The 23,457-nt window shown below is 46.0% G+C and overlaps 1 protein-coding gene across 7 annotated transcripts in view; it reads left to right on the top strand.

The window, feature by feature from the left end:
* The window catches only part of ANKRD17 (ankyrin repeat domain 17), a 163,594-nt gene that overhangs the window by 117,627 nt on the left and 22,510 nt on the right, over positions 1-23,457 (top strand). For 6 of the 7 annotated variants that reach the window (XM_069743523.1, XM_069743525.1, XM_069743528.1 and 3 more), the window contains 7 exons: positions 1,946-2,088; positions 9,744-9,957; positions 16,944-17,119; positions 17,351-17,513; positions 19,642-19,737; positions 22,885-23,001; positions 23,177-23,348. In XM_069743523.1, coding sequence (XP_069599624.1) covers positions 1,946-2,088; positions 9,744-9,957; positions 16,944-17,119; positions 17,351-17,513; positions 19,642-19,737; positions 22,885-23,001; positions 23,177-23,348 — 1,081 coding nt within the window. The remainder of the gene's footprint in view (positions 1-1,945; positions 2,089-9,743; positions 9,958-16,943; positions 17,120-17,350; positions 17,514-19,641; positions 19,738-22,884; positions 23,002-23,176; positions 23,349-23,457) is intronic. The other variant, XM_069743524.1, reaches the window with a different exon arrangement.

The raw sequence follows: 23,457 nt of genomic DNA, 5'->3' as shown, positions 1-23,457 counted from the left end.
GTTACATGTAACGGTTTTTTGTGCCGAGGGTCTGCCAAAACACGACGCATCCGTCGCACAACGGATGCAACGTGTGGCCATACGTTGCAATGTGTCGCTAATGAAAGTCTATGAAGAAAAAATGCATCCTGCGGGCACATTTGCAGGATGCATTTTTTCTCCAAAACGACGCATTGCGACGTATGTCACACACCGCAAGTGTGAAAGTAGACTTAGTGCCAGCTTCTTAGTAACAATTTTTTTGTTGTCACAAACCTATCAAACATTGATAGCAAAATAGTTCATTCTGTGACGTGTGCAGGCATCCATTTTAAGAAATACAAAACGTCTCTTGAGTCTTTATAAGATCTTCCTTTTGGTTAAGGGCTTCTTCAATCTCTAATTTTCTAATACTTTCTCTTTCAAGAGAAACACCAAGTTTGTGGGCCATTTCTCCATTTAAAGCTGTAAAAGCTGGTCATGCAAATAATGATAAAGGGTACACAACACCTTCACAATAAGCTCGATGAGCTGTCTTTCAAACACATCTTCTGTCATTGTTGCAGTAACTTTGTCACTTACAAAATATCTTGTAACTGATGTTTGAGATGCTCTTTCCTCCTCCTTTGCCTGGCGGGAAGTGCTGGTCTCTGGTTTTTTTGGTGTTGCTATGATCTTTTTCTATCACAGCTTTTTAAATTTATGGGTGGCAGCGTTGTAAATGTCTTTTATAGATTGGAAGCTCTTGAAGGAGCATTTTTCACTGCCTGAGTATGCAATGATTTTTGGCATCACAGCATTTGTTTTCATCTGGGTTACTTATACACTGACACACAATTTTTTTTTATCTTGAGTCACTGTAAAATGCTCATACAGCGGACTTCATAAGATCTTAGAGATTTTGTAATTATGTAAATTCGCTCTCAAAATATTTTTGTCCTGTAAAAAAAAAAAAGGTACATTGTAATTCTTGCAAGATTAGGGAATCATGCACTGTGTAATTTAGGATATAAATAAAACAATCTTTGCATAAATCAATAGGACAGATGTATAAAGTTTGTAAAATATGTTAGATAGCTTTATGCTGAACTTTCAATGTCAGGCTTGTCTCGGGGTACAGCTTACTAAATGCTTCACATCATATTTCTTCACTGTCTATAAAGAGGGAAGGATGGAGGGAGCATGTTTGTGCTGAATCAAATTCCAGAACACACAGACATTTATAGGACATTTCACAACTTTCCCAAATTCTTATGAAAAAAATATTCCCCAAAAACTGCATTGAACTACTGTACCCAATTAATTATATATTTTAGGAGTCTGTCCATTTTATACCTACTCCAACTCCACCAAAATGGAGTCAGACTCCGACTCCTCAGCTTTGCCCATAAATGTGCACCACAGAAGTGCCCACCACTTATATGCACCTGTGGATGGGCAACCATCTGCTGCCCTAAGAAGCTACCTAGTCCTGTGCCAATGTCTGCATACAGCCCACATGCCCAATTATTAACTTGGCTTAAATAGCCATTTACCGCACAGTTATTTTCCTTCTGAAAGACTTTAGGGTATGTGCACACGATGCAGATTTAGTGCAGAATTGGTGCAGAACTGCAGCAGATTTTTCTGCTGCAGAACTGCACTGTACTGTGATTTACAGTACAATGTAAATCAATGTGATTTTTCTGCACCATGTGCACAGCTTTTTTTTTCACATCGATTTACATTGTACTGCGCGGAAACTGCGCAGAAACTGCATCAAATCTGCAGATGCAGATTTAGTGCAGAAAATTCTGCACCACATTTCCTACGTGTGCACATAGCCTTATTGAGACTTGCTACAAGACGGAACAAAAAACTGGAAAATGATCATGTACTGGTTTAATGACAAAAGTAATATTTTCTGAACGTAGGAAGCCAGTATGGCTGGATTTCTAATCTGTGGAATAATTTTATTAATATTTAGGTGGTTGAGCTGCTGTTGGCTCGCGGAGCGAATAAAGAGCATAGAAACGTTTCCGATTATACCCCTCTAAGCTTGGCTGCTTCCGGTGGTTATGTCAACATCATCAAAATCTTGTTGAATGCCGGTGCAGAAATCAACTCAAGGTATGTTCATTTTCTTATCTAAATCTGGTGGTATGGTGAAATCTATCAGAGAATAATTACATTTTGTCGTGTTTTCATCAAAATCAGATAGACGTTCCCTTATATTATAAAGTTTATATCTAATATGATCAAAAGAAACCTGCCCACATATCTTCTTAAGTCAGCTAATGAATGCCTTTATTCTAACGCTTGTATGGGGAAATTACTTCATCTTCAGTTTTCTGCAGTGAGGGTCAAAAGATTCTCACACCATATCCCACAATTCAGCAGTGACTGCTATCTCTCCTGACTCCCCCATACACATGAAAGTTATAGACTCTGCACTCCAGGGGTTGATGTGAAAGATATGAATAAAGGTTTTTTTTTTTTTTTTTTTTTTTTTTTTTTACTCCCCACCGACCGTGGTTTGCACGCTGGTGATCAGACCAATTTTTACAGTTCTGACCACTGTTACTTTGTGTTTATAACTCTGGAATGCTTCAATGGATGTCACTGATTCTGAGATTGTTTTATCGTGACATATTGTACTTCATGATCGTGATAAAATTTCTTCAATATGACTTGCGCTTATTTTTGAAAATAAAAAAGCCCAAAACGGAAATTTAGCAAAAATTTTGAAAATTTTGAAATTTTCAAACTTTGTATTTACATGCCCTATATCACAGAGATATGTCACACAAAATCTTAATATATACTTGTAATGTCTTCACATCTGGTCCGTCCAGATGTGTCCAGATCCCAGAATTCCAAGCGGCGGAAGTCCACTGACTGCCATATTGGGACACCCAAGTGATGGGTGTCTCAATATGGAAACTGCTGGTGTTACCACCAGCGGAACACTGTCGCGAACAGTCCGCCGCCAGGATCAGCAGAATGATTCACTGACTGCCGCCATCTTTGTACAGGAGGATCGCATGCACAGTTTTAATGTGACCACCGCTATCTATCTGCACAAACATGGCGGTGGTCTGATTTTCTGCACCTGTGTGAATTCCGCGCAGTGAATCATTCGGCTGATCCCGGCGGCAAATACGCGACATGTCTACAAGCAGAGTAAGCCTGTCACATTAAAAAGGTTTTCCCACGAACGAAAGTTCAGAGAGGGCCTGCGTACTGCAGCACTTTGCTCTGCCCTCAACAGGGCAGGCAAAGTACGTCTTCGCCGGAGCCGCAGCGTGAAGACAAGAGGAGGATGTCATCGTAAGAAGATGGGAGGCCCCAGACCGGACCGCGACGCCCATCGGACCAGAACCGTAGCGGAACCGCCCCTGGGCGAGTATAATCTCACCTCTTTTTCTCATGTTTCAGGATGCATCGGGGGCTTATCTACAGCATTACAGAATGCTTTAGATAAGCCCCTGATGCCGGTGGGCTTAGCGCACCTTTGATTTTGAGGTTGACAGGTTCCCTTTAAAAATTGACTGTCTGACCGTGTACGGAGCATACCACATCTCCTGGGAAGGAGAGGAAGCAAAAGACCATACTGACATTACAGCAGGGGATCACAGAGGATTCATATTGTCAGGTAAAATATTTCACTGACTGTATCTTCTGCGATCTCCTGCTATAATGTCAGTATTGTCTTTTGCTTCCTCCCCTCCCCAGGAGCTGTGGTATGTTCTGTACATGGTCAGACAATTTTTAAAATCAACTTTCGTTCATGGGAAAACCCCTTTAAAAAGCAAATATCAACACCACCATGGCTCCTCATAAAAATTACGCCAATGGCAATGAAAGGAAAGCGGCAAAGGCACAACGTCGAAGACAACAAAGGGCAATTGAGAAAGCCTGTCCCCATCGTGGCATTACCGCCCCCATTGTGACATTACTGCCCCCCCTTCCCCAATGCGATGGCATCGGGCCTCCATCTAATATTTAATAATTGACATTTCCCACATGTCTGCTTTACATCAGCACAATTTTGGACCCAATTTTTTTTTTGTGTTAGGAAGTTTATTCATTTTTCAACAAAATTTACAAAACCATTTTTTTAGGGACCACATCACATTTGAAGTCACTTTGAGGGGTTAATGTGACAGAAAATACCCAAAAGTGACACCATTCTAAAAACTGCACCCCACAAGGTGCTCAAAACAACATTCAAGAAGTTTATTAACATTTCAGGTGCTTTCCAGGGATTTTTGGAATGTGATTTTTTTTTTTTTTTTTTTTTTTTTTACTGCAGATCCATTTTTTTTATCTTGACAAGGGTAACAGGAAAAAATGGGCTAAAAAATTTGTTGTGTAATTTCTCCTGAGTACGTCGATACCCCATATGATGGAGAAAACTACAGTTTGGGCACATGGCAGAGCTCAGAAGGGAAGGAACACCTTTTTGAATCCAAAATTTGCTGGAACAATTTGCGGATGCCATATCGCGTCTGGAGAGCCTCTTATCTGCCTAAACAGTGAAAACCACCACAAGTAAACCCATTTTGGAAAATGGACCCCTCAAGGAATGTATTTAGATGTGTGCTGAGCACCTTGAACCCTCAGGTGCTTCACAGAAGTTAACGTTAAACCATGAAAATAAAAAAAATATATATCATTTTCTCCACAGAAAATGTTATTTTGGCCCCAAATGTTGAAATTTCAGAAGAGTAACAGGAGAAATTGCACCACACAATTTGTTGTGCAATTTCTCCTGAGTACGCCAATACCTAATATGTGGGGGGAATACTACTTTTGAGGCACAGTGCAAAGCTCCTATTGGAGTTCAGATTTTGCTGCAATGGTTTGAGGGTGCCATGTCACATTGGCAGAGCCCCTGAGGTGTCAGAACAGAAACCCCCTATGCGTGAACTCCTTTTACAAACTACACTCCCGGATGAATTTATCTAGAGGTGCAGTGATCATATTGACACCACCTATGCCTCACAGAATTTTGTACCATTGAGCGATGAAGAAAGAATAAGTTACATTTTTACCACTAAAAAATTTTTTGCCCCAAGTTTTGAAATTTTCTAAGGGCTAATAGGAAAAAATGGTCGTCAGTTTGTTAGAAAAAAATTCCTGAGTGCGCCAATACCATACATGTAGTCGGGGAAATATTTTTCAGGCACAGTGCAAAGCTCAGAAGGCAAAGAGCGCCAGACTTTCCGGTTATGGTTTGCAAGTGCCATGACCCAATGGGCGAGCCTATGAGGTGCCAGAACAGCAAACTCCCCCATAAGTGACCCCGTTTTGCAAACTACAAACTACTCTCAATGAATTCATCTAGGTGTGCAGTGATCATGTTGACACTACGGGTGTGTCACAAAATGTTATGCCATTGGGCAGTGAAGGGCAGTGTCATTCCTCATGTGGTAAAATTGATAAGGTAGTTTTATTCTTCGGGTCAGTACGATTACAGTGATACCCAATTTATATAGTTTTTTTTATGGTTTGACGCGTTTACACAAACTATTTTATAGAAAAAAATTATTTTGCCTTGCTTTGTTCTGAGAGCTATAACCATTTTATCTTTTTATTTATTTTTTTGCTGATGGAGCTGTATGGTGGTTTGTTTTTTGCGGGACAAGATGACGTTTTCAGCGGTACCATGTTTATTTATATCCGTCTTTTTTATCGCATTTTATTCCACTTTGTATTCAGCAGTATGATAAACATTTTGGGTTTGTTTTTTTGCTTTTTTTTTTTTTAAAGTTTTTATGGTTTCACTAATGCTATGTGCACACGTTCCAGATTTCCTTCTTATCCTCAGCGTTTTTTTCCCGCGCAGAAACACTGCAGATCCGCAAGTAATTAACAGTACAATGTAAATCAATGGCAAAAAAAAAATACCGTGCTGGTGGTGCAGAAAATTCCACACGGAAAATGCAGCAGATTAAAAAAAAGGACCATGTAAATTCTGTGTGGATCTGCAGCATTTCTGCACCCATTCCATCATAGAAATCCGCAGGGGTAAAAACGCATGACATCCGCACAGAATCTGCAGTAAATCCGCAACAAAAAAGGCACAATCCGCAAAAAAAAGCGCAGATTTTGACCTACGTCTTCTGCCAAGAGATGCAAAATTTGCACAGAAAATTCCACAGCCAAATCCGCAACATGTGCACATAACCTAAAGGGTTTAACTAGTGGGATAGTTTTATTGGTCAGTTCGTTCAGGGTGCGGAGATACCAAATATTTGTACTTGTATTGTTTTTTGTTTTTTCCCTCCCCATACAAATATTTATGGGTACAATATCTAAAGATTTTTATTTTATTTTTTTGCACTTGATATGCTAATTATGTCAAATTGTATCACCTTTTTAAATGTGCACCCTCAACATTGCTTGGGAAATGCTCATTGTAACCATTATGTCAGCAGGGCCATTAAAGTCCCTTTGTTTTTGCCTCTTTTTCTGAAAAAAAAAAAAAAAAAATTGATATATATTTACAATTATTTAAAAAATTAATTTTAACTTTTTTTACTTGATCCCACTATGGGACTATATCATTTTTTTGCAGGTTGATCCTTGTATAGCATGGGGATGCAGCATCATCCCTATGCTATGCAAGCTGTTGGCTCTCCACTGACTGATAATGTTGCTGTGCATGCACTGTGCATGATCTTGCAACTTTACTAGCTCTGGTGACCTGGATGGCATTATGAGGACATCGGGTCACCATAGCAACGATCGGGACCCCGTGTTACTTCGTGGGGACTCTGATCCAAGAGTGGCTGTCATCCCTCTGCCTGCTTCCGTAATGCTGCGATCACATTCGACAATAGCATTTAGGGGTTAAAGTAGTAGTGCAGGACCACTCCTGGCACTTAGTGCTGGGTGTCAGCTGTGTGCGTGCACGATCGCTTGGCCCTAATAATCAATTCCGCAGAGTCGTATTGTTTCGGACCTCGTCGGATGGGGGTTAATTGCAGGTAATGCACTGCATATATAGTCATGTTTTAGGTGTAGGCACCTTGGTGCTATGGATGTAGCGCTCCCATAGATGGGAAGAAGCACCTCGGTGCTATGGACGTAGCACTCCCATAGATGGGGAGAAGCACCTCGGTGCTATGGACGTAGCGCTCCAATAGATGGGGAGAAGCACCTCCGGGCCCTGGACGCAGAGGTGTATCTAGGGTTTCTGGCACCCGGGGCAAGAATTCATTTTGCAGTCTCACCCCCCAAACAGGGACATATGCGACTTGTACACTTAGTACCCACAAGCCGCTCTCCCTAATGCTCTCAATGTTCAGTGAAAAAGTGAGAGAAGCAAGAAGAGAAGCTCGTTGTCACAGGACCATAAGTATGAAAATTGCATATGAGTGAGGTGTCCATGTGATGACGACTGGAACCTGCAGAGCTGAATCCTGACATCGCTGGCTTCTGAATTATCACAACGAATGCACTGTACACTTGTAGGATTCTCCCTTGCCAGTGGACAGTCATGTCAGCACAAGCATGCAATTTGTATACCTCTGACCACATTCAGGCTAGACGTCCCCTGCCTCGCTCAGTTCATTTTCATTGACTGAGGCAACACATGTCTAGTCAGCCCATGACCGCATGTATGTATATCGCCAGCACGAGAGAATCCTGACAGCGTGCAGTGCGCACTGTGAGAACTCAGAAGTCTGCAGTCACAAAGAATGACTGCAGACTCATCACAAACCTGGACATTCCCTTTAATGCTCTTAACAAAGAAAAAGATGAGAATTAGTTAGTATCACAAATAACACTTACATCCAGGTACCTTATAGATGACGTCGTCTCTGGAGTCGTTCTCCTTCTGTTCTTCATCTTGTCCAGACCCCATGGTGAGTTTTCTCATCCACAGCCGTCTCTGCAGACTTCCATCTTTGCTCTTTTGAACAAAATCTCCACATGATGCCCTTAAAGATATGTGTCATTATAATGCTCCTGAATAAAAAATTGTCCCTCACTATATTGTCCGCAGAAAATATGACTCCCACCTTTGCCCCTCTTATGTTACATGCTCTTCACACTGATCTCTCCTTTCCATACTGGCACTCTCTTCACACCTAGTATTTATACTGTACTCATCACTCCCCCTCCTTGGTATACTGTCCCCTCCTGGCTGTGCCCTTTACACTGTCCCTCCATGCTACGCTCCCACTACTCAGTTTCTGTTCTGTGCCCACTAGCTTTTCTCCTCCCATACTGTCTCGTCACACTATTCCCCTCCCTCCTCATTCTGTCTCCTCTCACATCCCCCCTGTTCACCATACTGTCTCCTCACTTTCTATACTGCCTGCTCACCTGGCTCCCCATACTGTCTGTACACATCCCATCACCCTCACTCCCCGTTCTGTCCACATACATTTTTCACATCGCTACTCATGCTGTGTCCGCACACATTCCCCCGATCGCTCCCCATACTGTCTGCATCCATCCCCCCATACTGTTACCTCAAATATGCCCCAATTCACCCATACCTCCATCATTGCCTTCACCACCATTATCATTGCTTTCTCCTCCACCCCATATCATTGCCCATTCCACCACCTCCACCATTTTCTCCCCCACCACCCCCATTATTGTCCTTTCCACCACCACCATCATTGTCCTTTCCACCACCACCATCATTGCATTCTCCCCCACCACCACCATCATTGCTTCCTCCCCCAACATCCCAATCATTTCCTCCCCCTCCACCCTCATTATTGCCCTTTCTCCCACCGCCATAATTTCTCCTTCCCCACCACCATCATTGCTCTCCCCCACCACCATCATTACCCATTCCACCACCTCCATCACTGCCTTTTCCCCACCATCCCCATCATTGCCCATTCCACCAGCTCCATCATTTCCTCCTCCCTCACTATCCCCATCATTGCCCCATCATTGCCCTCTCCCCATGAGCCCCATCATTGCCCTCTCCTCCCCTACACACCACACCATTTACCTCTCTGCACATTACCCCACACCACTACACACACACACCTGTCGGCACGCTCTCCCACACCTGAAGCATCACCGTTGGCAGCTTCCTCTCTGGCACAACCGGCCGCTGAATGATGTCATCCAGCGGCGCCGCTGTCTGTGTGATAGAAAGGAAGCGCGGGCAGGAAGCAGGACAGATCGCTGCACATGCGGTATGTCCACCCATGTCCCTGAGAGCCGTTGCGCTGCAGCTAACAGCCGACTCTCAGTCCGGGGGGCGTCAGAATGCAGCTGACGGGGGAGACACTGCGGACCGCCGCATTAGGTGGATCATCTGCGCCCCCATGCTGGCTGCGCCCAGGGCAAATGCCCTGTCTGCCCCCCCTAGATAAGCCTCTGCCTGGACATAACGCTCTCAAAGATAGGGAGAAGCACCTTGGGGCTATGGAGTAGCGCTCCCATAGCACTGAGCTGCTTATTCCTTTAGTGCTGCAAGCGTTTTAATCTCCTGTTTTCCCATGCGTCACACCATATATGCAGTGGACTCCCTATGTAGTTAAATAAAACTTTATTCATAGCTTTCACATCAGCCCCTGGAGGGCCAAGTCTACAACTTTCATTATATTTGGAGTGGAATCTGACTTGCGCACCCACCTCATAGGAGGGCTATGCAGCCTTTTATTCCCCCATACACATGAACGCTTAGACGTAACCTGTCACAATAATGGAGGACAGACTGTAAGTCTGGAATTGGGTTCATTCTTTGATTAATCTAGTGCTTTGAAATGAGTGCGAAGTCACATGTTCCCTCTCTTTCCCAGAACTGGTAGCAAGTTGGGAATATCTCCATTGATGCTGGCAGCCATGAATGGGCACACTGCTGCTGTTAAGTTGCTCTTAGATATGGGTTCAGACATCAACGCACAGATAGAAACCAATCGAAACACAGCACTTACTCTGGCCTGCTTCCAAGGAAGGACTGAAGTGGTTAGCCTGCTGCTCGACAGGAAGGCTAATGTGGAGCATCGAGCTAAGGTAAATGAAAGCGGAAATGTTTATCACTGTGGCGGGTTTTAGACCAATAAAAAGTAAGCATTTGTACAATACTGCTTTTAGTGCGGTGTTCAACAAATGCCTAATGATGCGTTACACATGTATGACATTGCTTCTGGAGATGGTTCTTGAGGGGGGTAGTGCTTGTGGACTGACATTCTTTTCTGTCGGATCTCTTCATAGTTCCCACACTGCAATGTGTCCTCCACGAATATTTTCTCAAATGTTGTACCACTGGCCCCCCATCAGTTTTGCAGTTACGGAGCTATGTTAATCTGAGGATTTTTATTTATTTTATTTTCTCCATCGTCTCATTGGGGGACACAGGACTGTGGGTGTATGCTACTGCCGCCAGGAGGCTGACACTAAGTAGGTATAAAAAAAAAAAAGTTAGCTCCTCCTCCATAGTATACACCTTGCCACTGGCCCTGACAGCTCCAGTTTATGCTTAGTGTCCGTAGGAGGCACATCTCTGGGTTTTCCCAGATGCTTTTTTCTCTGAAGATAAGACAGGGGCGACGGACCCTTTTGAAGGGGTCCGATCTCCCCAAACCAACAACGGGCGAGCACGTGGAGTGTCGCCTCCACGTATCCTCTCCCGCGACGTGGGATTTTTTTGCCGGACTAAGAACCTGACCACCCTGAGGTAACGGAACCCTAGGTTGTACAGGCATTCATTCCTTGTCCGTGCAGCCTCCACTTCATCACCAATGCACGACTACGGTGTTTAAAGGAGGCAGACGGTCCCTCTCCTCGCCTTCTGAAGGGTGTAAGGAGTTAGGGTGCCTGCACCGTCTTTTAATATTTATATATGTATATATATATTTATATGTGGATTTTTTATGTCTAACCTTATGCGCTGTCAGAGGGCTGCACAGGGGGGGGCTCCTGCTTCATCGCGCGTTCTGCTGGCGACTATATCCGGCGCTGTGCTGGTTTCCAGCATTTTTTCCCCACAAGCAAACTTCAGCAGAGGCATGGGCGGAAGTCCCGCCCCTTTTTTAGGAGTTTCCTGTTCGCTGAGGCATTATGGATCTTGTAGTCTGAGCATGGGCAGAAGTCCCGCCCCTTTTTCGGCGGCTTCCTGTTTTCTCTGTACAGCCTGTGGCATTATGGGTCTTGTAGTCTGGGGGAAGTCCCGCCTCCATGGCGACGGTTTACTTCCTGTTTCGAGCACCCAGCTTTCCCGGGAGAACAGGGGAAAGAGTAAAATCTAGATCCCTGCTTCGGCCTAAACCGGGTCCATGTGCGGTAACTCCTCCCACTTTTTCAGGCATCCGCCCTGTGAATTAGCTTTTTTGTGTGGTTTGCACAGGAGACATGGTTCAGTGTTTGAGAGCATACGGGGACACAGGACTGGGGTAAGTGCTACTTCCCTCAGCCTGACAGCAGTATTTGTTCTAGACCTAGTAGCTCATAAGGAGATGCGGAGCATAGCAGCAGCAGCAGCAATAGTCATGTCTAGAAAGACTAAGACTCACTCAGTTCTGTATACCTCATGCATTACCTGTCAGTCTACTTTTCCGCATGCGCAAAGTAACCATTTCTGTGAGGCTTGTGATTCCGAGCGCGTGCAGGAGCCCCCGTCTGCTACCCTGTCTGCTTCCCCACTGGCTATCCTGCCGGGTGTGCCTGTACCTGGGTCGGCAGTGTCTCCCCCTGAGTGGGTCATATCATTAACGCAGTCTATGGCATCTCTAACAAAGGCGGCTGAGTCCCTTCATTCATCCGCCTGTTTTGGAAAGATCCTCCGATTTTCAGGATCCTCCGGCCTGCAGGGGCCGTACTCCCTCTAGGCAGACACAGGGGAAACGATCCCACACAGCGTCTCCCGGTCCGTCAGGTGCATCAGCATCTTTGAATCCCGTCTCTCGATCTCCCTCTCCTGCGGAATTGAGTGAGCACGGTTCGGACTATGACTCAGAGGGGTCTTTTGATTTAGAAGCTCCTGGTTATCAGGAATCTGACAGTCTCATTGAGGCCGTTAACCAGACTTTGGGAGTAGAGGATCTGGCCACCTTACCTTCTGGTCATAAGGTGTCCTTTAAGAAATTCAAGCAACCTCATAAGGTGTTTTCTACTCATCCTGAGTTTGAGGATTTAGTCCAACGTCACATGGAGCGACCAGAAGGCCCTAGGTGCAAGGTATCCGTTCGCTCCAGAGCTTTGTAAAAAGTGGGCAGAATCCCCATCAGTGGATCCTCCCGTATCCCGTTTGGCCTCTAGTACGTTGCTGTCTCTTCCTAATGGGTCGTCTATTAAGGATCCGACTGATCGGCTCCTAGAGAGTCTAGCTCGGTCTCTGTTTGAGGCTTCAGGGTCAGCCCTCGCACCGTCTTTTGCGGCCACATGGGTTGCCAAAGCTATGATAGCTTGGTCAGAGTCTGTAACTAAGGCTCTTCAGGATAAGGGGTTTCCTGTAGAGGTGATAGAGATGTCAAATCAGATATCTTTAGCAGGAAATTATCTGATTAATGCATCCTTGGATGCGGCAAATTGTTCAGCGCAAATGCTATTGCTATCAGAAGGGCCCTATGGCTAAGAAATTGGCGGGCGGACTCTACTTCAAAGAAGTCCCTTACATCCCTTCCTTATCAAGGTGTCCGTCTTTTTGGCGAAAAATTGGATCAGCTTATATCTGATTCCGCGGGAGGTAAAAGTAATTTCCTTCCTCAACAAAAGGTTAAGCAACCTTTTCGTCGCCAATTTCAAGCAAGATTTAAATCCTTTCGTAACTCCCGGTGGTCTGCGGCACCAAGCGCATGTCCCCCAAGTCGGCCTGTCCAAGACCGGGAGCACCAGGTCTCCTATAGGGCCAATCCATTGGCAAGAATGCGGTATCAACCGTCAAGATCTAGGGGATCTAGATATCCTCGATCTTCGGCTAAATGACTGGAGGCAGCCTCTCGTCGCTTCCAACAGAGTAGGCGGTCGCCTACTACTGTTCCATCAGTCCTGGCTGTCAGTTGTTCACGACAGATGGGTAAGAGACCTGGTGGTTTCAGGGTACAAAATAGTTTTCCTGTCTCCCTCCAGGCCGTTTTTTTCCGTCCAGTCTTCCCAGTTCAAAAACCCGTCTAAGAGCTTTATTCAGAGCAGTCGAGTCTCTTCAGTCCAACGGGGTCATTGTCCCTGTTCCAAAGGAAGAAAGGTTCAAGGGGTTTTATTCAAATCTGTTTACGGTTCCCAAAAAGAATGGGACCGTGAGACCCATTCTGGACCTAAAATGTCTAAACAAATTCATCAGCACTCGTCGCTTCCGTATGGAATCTCTCCGCTCGGTCATTGCGGCTATGGAAAGGGGAGAATTCCTGGCTTCCATAGATATTCAAGACGCCTATCTGCACGTTCCTATATTTCCTCCTCATCAAAAATTTCTACGGTTTTCCATAGGCGAGCGACACTTCCAATTCACTGCATTACCTTTCGGGCTCGCCACTGCTCCCAGGGTGTTCACGAAGGTGATGGCAACAGTGGTGTCAATCCTGCACTCTCGAGGCACAGTCATTCTGCCTTACTTAGACGATCTCTTAGTCAAAGGACCAACTTTTCAGGCATGCAGGGACAACGTCAACATCTCTTTGGACACCCTAGCTCGTCTAGGGTGGCTGGTCAATTTAAAGAAGTCATCTCTAGTACCATCTCGGAAGATCTCTTTTTTTAGGGATGATCTTCGACACCTCTCGGGGGGCTAACTATTTTACCCCAGGACAAGGTGCTTTGTCTCCGGCAGGAGGTAAAAATTCTTCGGCAGCCAAGTTTCCATTCAATCCGGTTCTGCATGAAGGTCTTGGGCAGGATGGTAGCAGCTATAGAAGCGGTTCCATTCGCCCAATTCCATCTTCGTCCACTCCAACAGGCACTTCTGTCAGCCTGGGACAGGAGTCCTTTGTCTCTCAACCTCAGGTGTCGTCTGGCTCCTGGGGTCAGGCAATCCCTGATATGGTGGATGAGGAGTTCCTCCCTACTTCAGGGGAAAGCCTTTCCTCCAGTTCATTGGCTGGTAGTCACTACGGACGCCAGCCTTCTCGGTTGGGGAGCAGTGTTTCTCCAGCACACGGCTCAGGGTCGTTGGTCCCCAAGGGAATCAACCCTTCCAATCAATCTGTTGGAAATAAGGGCAATTTGGCTGGCTTTGCAGCACTTTCACCATCTTCTCTCGGGTCGCCCGGTGCGGATCCAATCGGACAATGCCACGGCCGTGGCCTACGTAAATCATCAGGGGGGCACTCGCAGCAGATCAGCCATGCGCGAGGTAGGACAAGTCCTCCGCTGGGCCGAGAACAATCACTCTGTGATCTCGGCAGTTTACATCCCGGGCAAGGAGAACTGGGCAGCAGACTTTCTGAGCCGACAGGGTCTTGCGCCCGGGGAATGGTCTCTTCACCCCGATGTTTTTCGGCAGATATGTCTACGCTGGGGAATCCCGGACGTGGATCTAATGGCCACCGGGTCGAATACCAAAGTACCCAGGTTCGTTGCACGGTTTCGAGATCCAGGAGCAATTGCCGTAGACGCACTAGTCCTATCTTGGAACCAATTTCGTCTTCCATATCTGTTTCCCCCTCTGGCGCTGCTTCCAAAGGTCGTCAGGAAGATCAAGTTAAGGAGTTCCGACAATTCTAGTCGCCCCAGATTGGCCTCGGAGGTCATGGTACGCAGACCTAGTTCAGCTGATCGTCGGGGTTCCTTGGCAGCTACCAATGCAGCCAGATCTTCTGTCGCAGGGGCCGATATTCCACCAGAACTTAGAGGCCCTGCGTTTGACGGCTTGGCCGTTGAATCTTAGATTCTGACCCAGGCCGGTTTTTCTCAGAAAGTAGCCTCAACTATGGTTAATGCTCGAAAGACAGCTTCAGCACGCATTTTCCACCACACCTGGAAAGTCTTTCTCTCATAGTGCAGGAAGAAGGGTCTTCCTCCTCTTCGGTTTTCCATTCCTAATGTCCTAGCTTTTCTCCAATCTGGTCTAGACTCAGGTCTCGCTCCAAGTACCCTTAGGAGGCAAATATCCGCCTTATCGGTTCTTTTCCAGCGCAGGATCGCTACCAATCTGCAAGTAAAAACTTTTTTGCAGGGAGTCTCTCATATAGTCCCTCCTTACAAAGCTCCGATAGAAGCTTGGGACCTTAATTTGGTCTTGAGTGTTCTTCAGGAACCTCCATTTGAGCCCCTCCAAGATATTCCTTTAAGGTACCTTTCTTGGAAGGTTTTGTTTCTGGTAGCTATAACATCCATTAGGCGGGTATCGGAATTAGCGGCCTTGTCCTGTCAGGCGCCGTTTCTACAATTTCATCAGGATAAGGTGGTGCTGAGACCAGCACCTTCCTTTTTGCCAAAAGTAGTCTCCTCATTTCACATTAATGAGGACATTGTCTTGCCTTCTTTTTGTCCTGCGCCTACACACCGGGTGGAAAAAGCTCTCCATACTCTAGATTTGGTGAGAGCTCTGAGAAGATACGTTTCTCGGACCGCTTCTTTTCGAAAGACAGATGTTCTGTTCGTTCTCCCTGCGGGTCATAAAAAGGGACTCGCAGCCTCTAGATCGACCTTAGCCAGATGGATAAGAACCACTATTCAGGAGGCCTACCGTATCAAGGGTGCAGCCATCCCGGCTGGGATCAGGGCATACTCTACTCGGGCGGTAGGGGCTTCCTGGGCGCTTCGGCACCAAGCTTCAGCAGAGCAGGTTTGCAAAGCGGCCACTTGGTCCAGCCTGCACACTTTCTCTAAACATTATAATATCCACACTCAGGCCTCTGCTGATGCAAGTTTGGGAAGGAAAATTCTTCAGGCTGCGGTATCACACCTATAGGCGGAAAGTGCTTAGGGGTTTTTTTCCAGTGAGTCTTCTTCCCACCCTGGGACTGCTTTGGGACATCCCACAGTCCTGTGTCCCCCAATGAGACGATGGAGAAACAGGGATTTTTGTGTTACTCACCGTAAAATCCTTTTCTCCGAGTCGTTCATTGGGGGACACAGCTCCCTCCCTATTCATTTTATTTGTCTATGGGGTTGTTCAGACTATAGTATTATTCTAGACATGTTGTCTTTGCTCTAATGCTGTTTTATTTTCTCTATCTCCTACTGCTTGTGCACCAAACTGGAGCTGTCAGGGCCAGTGGCAAGGTGTATACTATGGAGGAGGAGCTAACTTTTTTTTTTTTTATACCTACTTAGTGTCAGCCTCCTGGCGGCAGTAGCATACACCCACAGTCCTGTGTCCCCCAATGAACGACTCGGAGAAAAGGATTTTACGGTGAGTAACACAAAAATCCCTGTTTTTTTTATAAAGCGTATGTAACCTGGCAAGGCTTCCCCATTTTTACTACCAAAAACATGTTCATGTCATGCAATATCGAAGATTAAAGTGTATCTGACAGGTCCCCCATACCCTCCAACCCACCAGCATTTGTGTATTTGTTGTTAGATACCCTGCCTAAACAGCCCTTTATAGTGATTATCACATAAATACATGTTCAAAAAAAGTTTTTATTACGTTGACTCTCCCTATGCTCGTTTGGCCTTTGCCTAGTTGATGGGACGTTGTTTCCCCCAGAGTAGTCATCCCTCGCAGCATCTTATCCTGTCGGCATGATTTGCCATAGCGGCCTCATCGCCAGCTCTCTGCAAATCTCGTGTCTCATGCTACTTTCCTCCTCACATCTTTGCTCCTTTGAGGCCTGGTGTACACTTTCTGGCTTCAGAGGCGCGCTGCGCATGTCCAGAAGGCAGGAAGATGTCTTTCTCTCAGATTCCTTTTAAAGTCTGACTGTTTTTCAATTCGGAAACTTTTTTTTTTTTTTTTTACCTTTGTTAGATTTTATACCCATTAATCATGTAACTTTTATCCATAGTCTTCACAAATGTCTTAACTCGACATATAAAGAACTGCGCTGGGTGCGATATTAGATGGTGACTCTGTGGTGTGAAATTCACTGACTTGTCTCACTACCAATCTCTTACAGACCGGCCTAACACCATTGATGGAAGCTGCATCTGGTGGTTATGCAGAAGTAGGACGGGTTCTTCTTGACAAGGGTGCAGATGTTAATGCCCCCCCTGTGCCATCCTCCAGGGATACAGCTTTAACCATTGCTGCAGACAAGGGTCATTACAAGTTTTGTGAGCTACTTATTAGCAGGTATACACTGAATATCGCTGTAGAGCATTCTCAACAAAACAATTGTGTTAATTAGCCCAATACATCTATATTTTTAAATCTTTTGGAATACTTGATAACAGATTCACATGTTCATTGTGCATGTAAGCCTTAAAGCAAAACGAGTCGTCTGTTTGAGCAAAAAAGTAAGCCTCTGATAACAAAGTATCTGATGTGTAAGGCAGTGTTTGTTGAACAGGTTTCTTTTTCTAGGGGAGCTCACATTGATGTGCGGAACAAAAAGGGGAATACACCACTTTGGCTGGCAGCAAATGGAGGGCATTTGGATGTTGTACAGCTGCTTGTTCAAGCTGGAGCCGATGTTGACGCAGCAGATAACAGAAAAATAACCCCACTAATGGCAGCTTTTAGAAAGGTACTTTTTTTTTATTATTGCACAAGGGAATTACTTCAAAGGGTTGGAGTAATGTTAGGATATACTATAACTTTAAGATCAATTGTGATGTAACTTTTGAGACTCTTACCGATCCTTAAATTGAATGGATTCAGTGCTGGATGTCTTCCATGGGATATCCTGTACAATCTGGCCCTCGACTACAGATTCTGCATTGACCTACAGCTAGTGACCCTTTTAGGTTTCTAGTCAGGTAGCTGGGAATGTTGCTGTGCTGTGAACTGAATCAGGCGGTTAGGGTTTGCTGTGGTTACTCTGCACAGTTAGGTGGCTGGGGAGTATTGCTGTGCAGAGGGTTTGCTGTGGTTTCCCTGCATAGTCAGGTGGCTGAGTGCTGCTGAGCGGTGGGCTGGCTGCTGTTTCTTTGCACAGTCAGGTGGCTGGGGGTGTTGCTGTGAGGTTGGCTGGCTGCGGTTTCCCTGTATAGTAAGGTGGCTGGGAGTGTTGCTGTGGAGTTGGCTGTGGTATCTCTGCATAAGTAAGGTGGCTGGGAGTGTTGCTGTGCGGTTGGCTGTGGTATATCTGCATAGTAAGGTGGCTGGGAGTGTTGCTGTGCGGTTGGCTGGCTGCAGTTTCCCTGCAGTCAGGTGGCTGGGAGAGTTGCTGTGTGGTTGGCTGGCTGCAGTTTCCCTGCACAGTAAGGTGGCTGGGAGTGTTGCTGTGGAGTTGGCTGTGGTATCTCTGCACAGTGAGGTGGCTCGAAGTGTTGCTGTGCGGTTGGCTGTGGGATCTCTGCACAGTGAGGGGCTGGGAGTGTTGCTGTGCGGTTGGCTGTGGTGGTATCTCTGCACAGTCGGGTGGCTGGGAGTGTTGCTGTGGAGTTGGCTGTGGTATCTGCATAGTAAGGTGGCTGGGAGTGTTGCTGTGCGATTGGCTGTGGTATCTCTGCATAGTAAGGCGGCAGAGATACCACAGCCAACTCCACAGCAACACTCCCAGCCACCCGACTATGTATCTCTGCATAGTAAGGTGGCTGGGAGTGTTGCTATGCCTTTGGCTGTGGTATCTCTGCACAGTGAGGGGCTGCGAGTGTTGCTGTGGTATCTCTGCATAGTAAGGTGGCTGGGAGAGTTGCTGTGTGGTTGGCTGTGGTATTTCTGCATAGTAAGGTGGCTGGGAGTGTTGCTGTGTGGTTGGCTGTGATATCTCTGCACAGTCGGGTGGCTGGGAGTGTTGCTGTGCAGTTGGCTGTGGTATTTCTGCACAGTCGGGTGGCTGGGAGTGTTGCTGTGCGGTTGGCTGTGGTATCTGCACAGTCGGGTGGCTGTGAGTGTTGCTGTGTGGTTGGCTGTGGTATCTGCATAGTAAGGTGGCTGTGAGTGTTGCTGTGTGGTTGGCTGTGGTATCTCTGCAGTCGGGTGGCTGGGAGTGTTGCTATGCGGTTGGCTATGCTATCTGCATAGTAAGGTGGCTGGGAGTGTTGCTGTGTGGTTGGCTGTGGTATCTCTGCACAGTCGGGTGGCTGGGAGTGTTGCTATGCGGTTGGCTGTGGTATCTCTGCAGTCGGGTGGCTGGGAGTGTTGCTATGCGGTTGGCTATGGTATCTGCATAGTAAGGTGGCTGGGAGTGTTGCTGTGTGGTTGGCTGTGGTATCTCTGCACAGTCGGGTGGCTGGGCGTGTTGCTGTACGGTTGGCTGTGGTATCTCTGCACAGTCGGGTGGCTGGGAGTGTTGCTGTGTGGTTGGCTGTGGTATCTCTGCACAGTCGGGTGGCTGGGAGTGTTGCTGTACGGTTGGCTGTGGTATCTCTGCACAGTCGGGTGGCTGGGAGTGTTGCTGTACGGTTGGCTGTGGTACCTCTGCACAGTCGGGTGGCTGGGAGTGTTGCTGTGCGGTTGGCTGTGGTACCTCTGCACAGTCGGGTGGCTGGGCGTGTTACTCTGTAGGGATATAGCAGATTGTGACACGGCACTATCACTATACCATTGCTGCGTACTGAAACTGCCCAGTATTGGCATACCCTAGAAGTGTCATCACCAAGTACCGTAATATAGTTTGTATTATCCAGCATTTCTAGATTCTGTACATTTCTACATATGGTCTAGTAGTTTTGTTATGCAGTCAACTTTGCTTCTATTTTCCATTTTAGGGTCATGTTAAAGTTGTGCGTTACCTTGTGAAAGAGGTAAACCAGTTCCCATCAGATTCTGAGTGCATGAGATATATTGCAACCATTACAGATAAGGTAAGGTGATCTTAACAAGCATGCTGGCATGTGTGGTGCAAACGCGTAACAAGTGTATTTTTATGCTATAGCAATTGCTTTTTGACAGTGTAATGTGATAACCACCATTTTTACGCTTTCACATTTTTAAGGATTTTATCTTTATAACTGATGAAATTATTGCCTTGTGACGTGTGAGGGTAATTACAGTAATAGACTTCTGTTTCTATCAGTTGTACTTACGTTTCTGTTTTATAGGCATGTTTAGGAAAATCAAACTCCAATAACTGGTGTACATCTGCCTAGCTGGTAAGGTTGTAAGCACCCAGTGTGGATCAGTTGAATCTGGGATTAAATTATAGGTCTAAAAATGCCCTCCTGCCTCGGGCTTTTACTAGTGGCCATAGCTACCAGTCAGATTAGCCTCATTTTTCAGCCCTGGTTTTAAAAACAAAGTGTATCTGATTGCTTGGGACTGAGATTTCCTACAACAGGTTTAGTAGCTCCCCTCACCCTCAGGACCTCCAAACACAGAATAAAACAGCCCTGGCTCACATCGCAAACCCGATTTCTCCAGCGATCCTCTAGGTGTGCTGAACGCTTATGGAGGAAAACACGCACACCAGAAGACTTCATACACTTCAAATTTATGTTAAGAACCTATAACTTTGCCCTTCACTTCGCTAAACAGACCTACTTTACCACTCTGATCTCCTCACTATCCAACAACCCCAAGAAACTTTTTGACACCTTTCACTCCCTCCTCAGGCCAAAAGCACAAGCCCCTATCACAGATATTTGTGCTGGTGACCTGGCCTCCCACTTTATAATAATAATAATAATAATAATTTTTATTTATATAGCGCCAACATATTCCGCAGCGCTTTACAAATTATAGAGGGGACTTGTACATACAATAGACATTACAGCATAACAGAAATACAGTTCAAAACAGATACCAAGAGGAGTGAGGGCCCTGCTCGTAAGCTTACAAACTATGAGGAAAAGGGGAGACACGAGAGGTGGATGGTAACAATTGCTATAGTTATTCGGACCAGCCATAGTGTAAGGCTTGGGTGTTCATGTAAAGCTGCATGAACCAGTTAATTAATTTTTTTTTTTTTTTAATATAGGCCACACAGGGATCGTTCTTTATAGAGAAAATAGACAATATCCGTCAGGAAATCCGCTCCCAACAACTAAGTTCAGTGACTCCCATCCCTCCCCTCATTGCCCCTGGCTCACTCTCCACATTCGATCCCATCACAGAAGAAGAAGTCTCCAAGCTCCTCTCCTCTTCTCGTCCGACTACATGCACTACCGACCCCATTCCCTCACATCTCCTCCAGTCTCTCTCTCCAGTTGTCACAAGTCACCTAACTACAATCTTTAATCTCTCCCTCTCCTCTGGCATTTTCCCCTCCTCCTTCAAACACTCTATCATTACTCCATTACTAAAGAAACCCACCCTCGACCCATCCTGCACAAACAACTACAGACCGGTCTCCAATCTCCCCTTCATCTCTAAACTCTTGGAGCGCCTGATATACTCCCGCCTTACCCGTTACCTCTCCACTCACTCCCTCCTAGACCCTTCACAGTCCGGTTTCCGCCCCCTACATTCGACAGAAACTGCACTCATCAAAGTGACCAATGACCTTCTGACAGCAAAACGTAATGGTGACCACTCTCTGCTCATTCTTCTCGACCTTTCTGCAGCTTTTGACATTGTTGACCACCCTCTCCTGCTCTCTAGGCTCCAGTCACTAGGCATTAAGGACACTGCTCTCTCCTGGTTCTCCTCCTATCTTTCCGACCGCTCCTTCAGTGTTCTGTTCTCTGGCTCCACTTCATCTCCTCTTCATCTCACTGTTGGGGTACCTCAGGGCTCAGTCCTTGGCCCCCTTCTGTTCTCTCTCTACACGGCCCCAATTGGACAGACCATCAGCAGATTTGGCTTTCAGTACCATCTTTATGCCGACGACACACAACTATATACGTCATCCCCTGACCTTACCCCCGCTGTACTACGGAATGCCACTGACTGTCCGCAGTCTCCAACATCATGTCCGCTCTCTATCTGAAACTCAACCTCTCCAAAACTGAACTTCTTCTGCTCCCACCATCTACTAACCTCCCTAAATCTGACATTTCCCTCTCCGTGGGTGGCACCATAATAACACCCCGGCAGCAGGCGCGCTGTCTGGGTGTTATGTTTGACTCCGATCTCTCCTTCACCTCCCATATACAATCTCTTGCCCGCTCGTGCCGCTTACACCTAAAGAACATCTCTAGAATCCGCCCTTTTCTCACCATGGAGACAGCTAAAACCCTCACGGTCGCCCTGATCCACTCCCGCCTGGACTACTGTAACGCTCTATTAATTGGCCTCCCCCTCACTCGACTTTCCCCTCTCCAGTCCATCCTTAATGCAGCAGCCAGGGTCGTCCATCTGGCTAATCGTTACTCGGACGCGTCCGTTCTTCGCCAGTCGTTACACTGGCTGCCCATTCGTTACAGGATACAATTCAAAGTACTTGTTCTCACCCACAAAGCTCTCCACAGTGCGGCACCCCCATACATCTCCTCCCTCATTTCTGTCTATCAGCCTAACAGACCACTGCGCTCTGCAAATGACTTTCGGCTAACCTCTGCACTAATCCGTACCTCCCACTCCCGACTCCAAGACTTCTCCCGTGCTGCGCCAATCCTCTGGAATGCTCTACCCCAAGATATTAGGACCATCCATAATTTGCATAGTTTTAGGCGCTCGCTCAAAACACATTTGTTCAGAGCGGCCTATCACGTTCACTAATCAAAGTTATGTTATGTTTGTGTGTAGCCCATTCACTATCCCCATCTATTCCCAAACCCCTGAAGATGGCTGGACCATGATTGTAAATACATCATTGTAAATACACACCTGTACTTTGTATCTCCCCCACCTCATTGTAGATTGTAAGCTCTCACGAGCAGGGTCGTCTTATTTTGCTTTAATTATTGTATTGTTAACGTTGTTACTTATGACTTTTGTGTTTGAAACTGTTAAACTGTAAAGCGCTGCGGAATATGTTGGCGCTATATAAATAAAGATTATTATTATTATTAATTCTTGGATCCTATTGTGTCCCCTCGTGGGCAATCAATTTATGTATCGTGTGTTTTCAGGAGATGTTGAAGAAGTGCCATCTTTGTATGGAGTCCATTGTACAAGCCAAAGACAGGCAAGCTGCTGAAGCTAACAAGAATGCAAGTATCCTCTTGGAGGAGCTGGATTTAGAGAAGGTACATGTTTGGATTTGGGGTTTGAAATCTGGGAAACCAAAAACATGCAATACATAAAGGCAAACTGCTAAACATTGTGGCTTGGGAAAGTAATGTTCACGATGACATGTGCCATAGACCTTTTTAATTAGTGACTATGGACATGGTATTGATGCTTTTTCAATTATAATTTTAGCTAAGAGAGGAAAGCAGAAGATTAGCTTTGGCAGCAAAGCGTGAAAAGCGCAAGGAGAAGAGGAGGAAGAAGAAAGAGGAGCAAAGAAGGAAACTTGAAGAAATTGAGGCTAAAAATAAAGAGAACTTTGAGATCCAAGCTGCTCTTGAGAAAGAAAAGCAAAAGGTTGAAGGTAACTACAGTCATTTTGGCCAGTAGTTCTGAAGTGATCATGCGTGCAATTGTATTTATTTCCTATAACTTTCGGACATATTCTGTCTAACCAGTCTCAGCACAGCGGT

The sequence above is a fragment of the Ranitomeya imitator genome, chromosome 1 (assembly GCF_032444005.1).
Source record: "Ranitomeya imitator isolate aRanImi1 chromosome 1, aRanImi1.pri, whole genome shotgun sequence".
Lineage (NCBI taxonomy): Eukaryota > Metazoa > Chordata > Amphibia > Anura > Dendrobatidae > Ranitomeya > Ranitomeya imitator.
Note: the sequence above shows the minus strand (reverse complement) of the source record. Positions and strands in the feature narration are given on the sequence as shown.